General features: G+C 46.1%; 1 protein-coding gene across 1 annotated transcript in view; it reads left to right on the top strand.

Annotated features, from left to right (window-relative positions):
• Positions 1-2,519, top strand: part of dmtf1 (cyclin D binding myb-like transcription factor 1) — a 9,035-nt gene extending 6,516 nt beyond the window's left edge. Inside the window, exons 14-17 of the mRNA XM_023419877.2 lie at positions 704-892; positions 1,027-1,236; positions 1,659-1,764; positions 2,037-2,519. Of these exons, the coding sequence (XP_023275645.1) occupies positions 704-892; positions 1,027-1,236; positions 1,659-1,764; positions 2,037-2,071 (540 nt within the window). The 3' untranslated portion in view covers positions 2,072-2,519. The remainder of the gene's footprint in view (positions 1-703; positions 893-1,026; positions 1,237-1,658; positions 1,765-2,036) is intronic.
• Positions 2,520-3,464: the final 945 nt, after the last annotated feature.

Below are 3,464 nucleotides of genomic sequence, written 5' to 3'. Positions count from 1 at the left end.
GTGTGTGCGCAGTCCTACTGAAGGGCCTCCAGGAGCTGATGGCGTCCTCAGGATCGGTCCCGGGGAGCCCCACATCCTCCTCCTCGTCCTCGCTCCAGATCCGACTCACCCGATTGGAGGAGAGCGGCGGCAGCCCCGTCCCCAGCTCTGTGGCGGCGCTGCAGATTCCCGTACAGATCCCGCTGCAGATCACACACCTGGGTGAGACTCGCTGTGACAGATGTGTGTAGATCCCAGCTTCACTGCACATCTGTCTCCTCACACTGGATCTTTGTGTTTCAGCCTCAGATTCTTCAGCTGCCGCCAGCGACAGTGAGACCATCACTCTGAACACGGGAGCGCTGCAGACCTTCGAGATCCTGCCTGTAAGATCTCTTCTTCTGCAGTAGATTTATTAGCGGTCCCGCCAGGAAGTCGCCATTTACGATAATTAATGTGAATTTGACCAATCCCTGTGAATTCTGGACAAAAGTTCTGACCTGTCCCTGATCAAAACCTTGATGATGTCACCGAACTCACTTCCTGGTTCCTGGTGTTGAAGCTTGTTGTGAAGCTGCAGACGTGACGTGAGCGTCTCATGTTCACTGTTAGAGACCGTGTGAAGATGTTCAGATTTTTTTACATCGATCATAAAAAAAAACAAAAAAACATCTTCATCTCTGATTGTTTGTGACTCGCCGTCTTCTTCCTCTTTCTCCCTCAGTCCTTCCACCTGCAGCCCACCGGCACCCCGGGGACCTACTACCTCCAGACAACGTCCAATCAGGGCCTGCCGCTCAGCCTCTCCACCAATCAGGGCCTTCCGCTAAGTCTGGCCAATAACGGCACGGTCACCCTGACGACAGGCTCGTCTCCGTCGTCACACGAACACATCATCCTGCACAGCCTGTCGGTCGGTTTGACACTCGTCACCTCAGTGTTTTTGTTTGTCTATTTGTTTGTTTGTTTGTTACAGCAGGAAACAGTGAAACTGTGTGTGTGTGTGTGTGTGTGTTGTGTGTGTGTGTGTGTGTGTTCCCTCCTCAGACGGACGGCCTCTGCTCCAGCGACGGTGTCATCATCCAGACGGTCACCTCTGACCCCGCCTCCTCCGACCCTCTCAGCCAAGATAATCTGGTTGTGGAGACGGAGGGGCGGAGCCAGGACGACCATCTCGATGCCACGAGTCTCCTGGAGGGTTCCGAGAGCGTTGTCACGGAAACTCAGGAGCCAATGACAGATGGCTTCACTGACAAGGTACAAACATGCACCCTGGTCCTTCAGTTTGTTTTTATCAGATATTGATCCAAGTTATTAATATGGACTTATTGATTCAACAATCATTACTCACATAATACAGGTGCTTTTAATTTGAAAGGCTCAAAATTTTCTACATTATAATAAACTAAACAGACACAAATATCTACTAGACAGTAAAACACAGATGTTTTTGTTTTCTCTTCTTATTGATCAGTTCTTGCTCCTTTTCTCTTCTCATTTTACAAAAATACAAAGACAAAATGAAGAAGGAGGAAACACTGAATACATAAACTTATCAAAATAAAAGCCTGAGCAGTGTCAGGCTTTTATTTTGGTCTCTGTAACAGTCCCTCAGGGTTTCTGCTGATCCTGATTCAATCCAGTGATTTATAACATAAAGCTGTTTAACTCTGTGTCAGGAGCTGAGTTCCCCCTCTGTTGAGGGTCCAGTGGTGCATTCTGGGATAACGTCTGGCAGCGCCGTGCTGATTGTGTCTCCTCCCAACATCAGCAGCACACTGACAGGTGACACAAACACATGCACACGCACACACGCACACACACACACACTCACACTCGTCGTGTACATTGTGGGAGAAAATCAGTCGCTCATTTAAACAGGTCATTTGTTCTCCTCTGGTTGGTTTCCTTGGCAACCGTCTGAACAAGCACTGGACACAACCTGACACAAGGCGCTCTGGACACTCAGGAAGTATTTGTGTTTGATTCAGAGCGGAGAGAACTTATGACTCAGATCTGCCGACACATCTAACAACATGGTTCTTCTGTGTCCTCAGATCCGATCTTGGAGAACCAGGACGGCTCCGACTGAGCAGGACTTTTATTGTGACATCCCTGTGATTAAATGGACTCTACAGGACGAGCCTGTTGACCCGGGTGAAGACCGACTGTAGCTGCTACACAGGACGACGACAACAACAGACACAGCAGCTGTCTGTCTGTTGAACTGTGACGCTCCTGTTAAAACCAGGATGTGAATTCTTTTAAAACGGCCTGAATGAAACAGAAGTTCTGACTCCGACTGAAGCTTCAGTCTGAACCCTGGATGAAATGTGAACGCTGCGCAGCGCTCGCCGTCACTGTCGACCTCACGGCGCCAAAGAGACTCCAAAGGCTGTGATGGAGGGAAACCTGGGCACTGACCTTTTAAAAACATATTAATACGTACTTATAATTATGTGAAGATGAAGAAGTTTTTAGCGGCAACTTGAACGATGAATAAATCCCGTCCGGAGCGACGTCTTGTATTTTAAAGTGGATCTCTGGGTGTTTTGGACTTCCTCACAGCGTCTCATTTCTCGCCTGTTTGATCACCAGTAGAAAAAGCGAAGGAGGCGTTCAGGGTATATAATTATTTATTCCATAAAATATTAAATAAAAAAGAAACACCTGGCTTTGACAGTCCTACAGTCGTGGCGAGGTCGGCTCCCTCTCCTGGACGTTTCGACTCCGTGTGACTCAGAACATCTGTAAACAAAGCTGTTTACACTTTAAAGCTGCAACTTGCCTCATGTTTTATATTAAAGGACAAACCTGGTGATATTTTATATTTTTATTATTGTCAACAAATGTCATGAAAAAACCAGAAGCTTTTAAAAAATGCAACTATACACTTGTGTCGTGTTTTTAAAGATTAAAAAGTTAGAAAAATGTTGAAACATCGTTGGTTTTTGTCTTCATGAGATTTGTTGATAAAAATAAATAAATAAATAAAATAACATCAGTCGTTTTCTTTGAGATTTGAACTTTGAGTCCAGCTTTCTTTGTGCAGTCTTGATTTGGACAGATAGGATGAATCCAGTCTTCATGATCTGTGTTTATGTTGCAGCCTGACTTTGTGATTGAATCTCGACTTTAACTTCAGTTTAAGAGCCACTGAGTCCAAATGAAACCTCAGTGCTACGGTGTGTTTGAAGACTTTGCTCTTTGTGGGACGTCAGTGTTCGACACGTTTCTCTGATCTGGTCAAAACATTAAACTCAGGCTCTTCACATCAGCTGGTCTTTACTTCATGAGTATTTTCATGATCCTGCTGATGATGTGTTTTCTGCCTGAAGTGATGAAATGTTTGTCTGGAGCGACAGAGGATCTGACAGATCTGTGGGTTCAGAAAAATAAGATAAAACCTCCCCCGCCATGCTAGCAGCACGACGGCAGCATCTGCTGGTCGCTACAGGACGGTCAGGAAATCTGCTTCAGATATT

Source organism: Seriola lalandi, unplaced genomic scaffold, assembly GCF_002814215.2.
Source record: "Seriola lalandi dorsalis isolate HSWRI2012SDOR001 ecotype SW California unplaced genomic scaffold, Sedor1 jcf7180002054612, whole genome shotgun sequence".
Classification (NCBI taxonomy): domain Eukaryota; kingdom Metazoa; phylum Chordata; class Actinopteri; order Carangiformes; family Carangidae; genus Seriola; species Seriola lalandi.
Note: the sequence above shows the minus strand (reverse complement) of the source record. Positions and strands in the feature narration are given on the sequence as shown.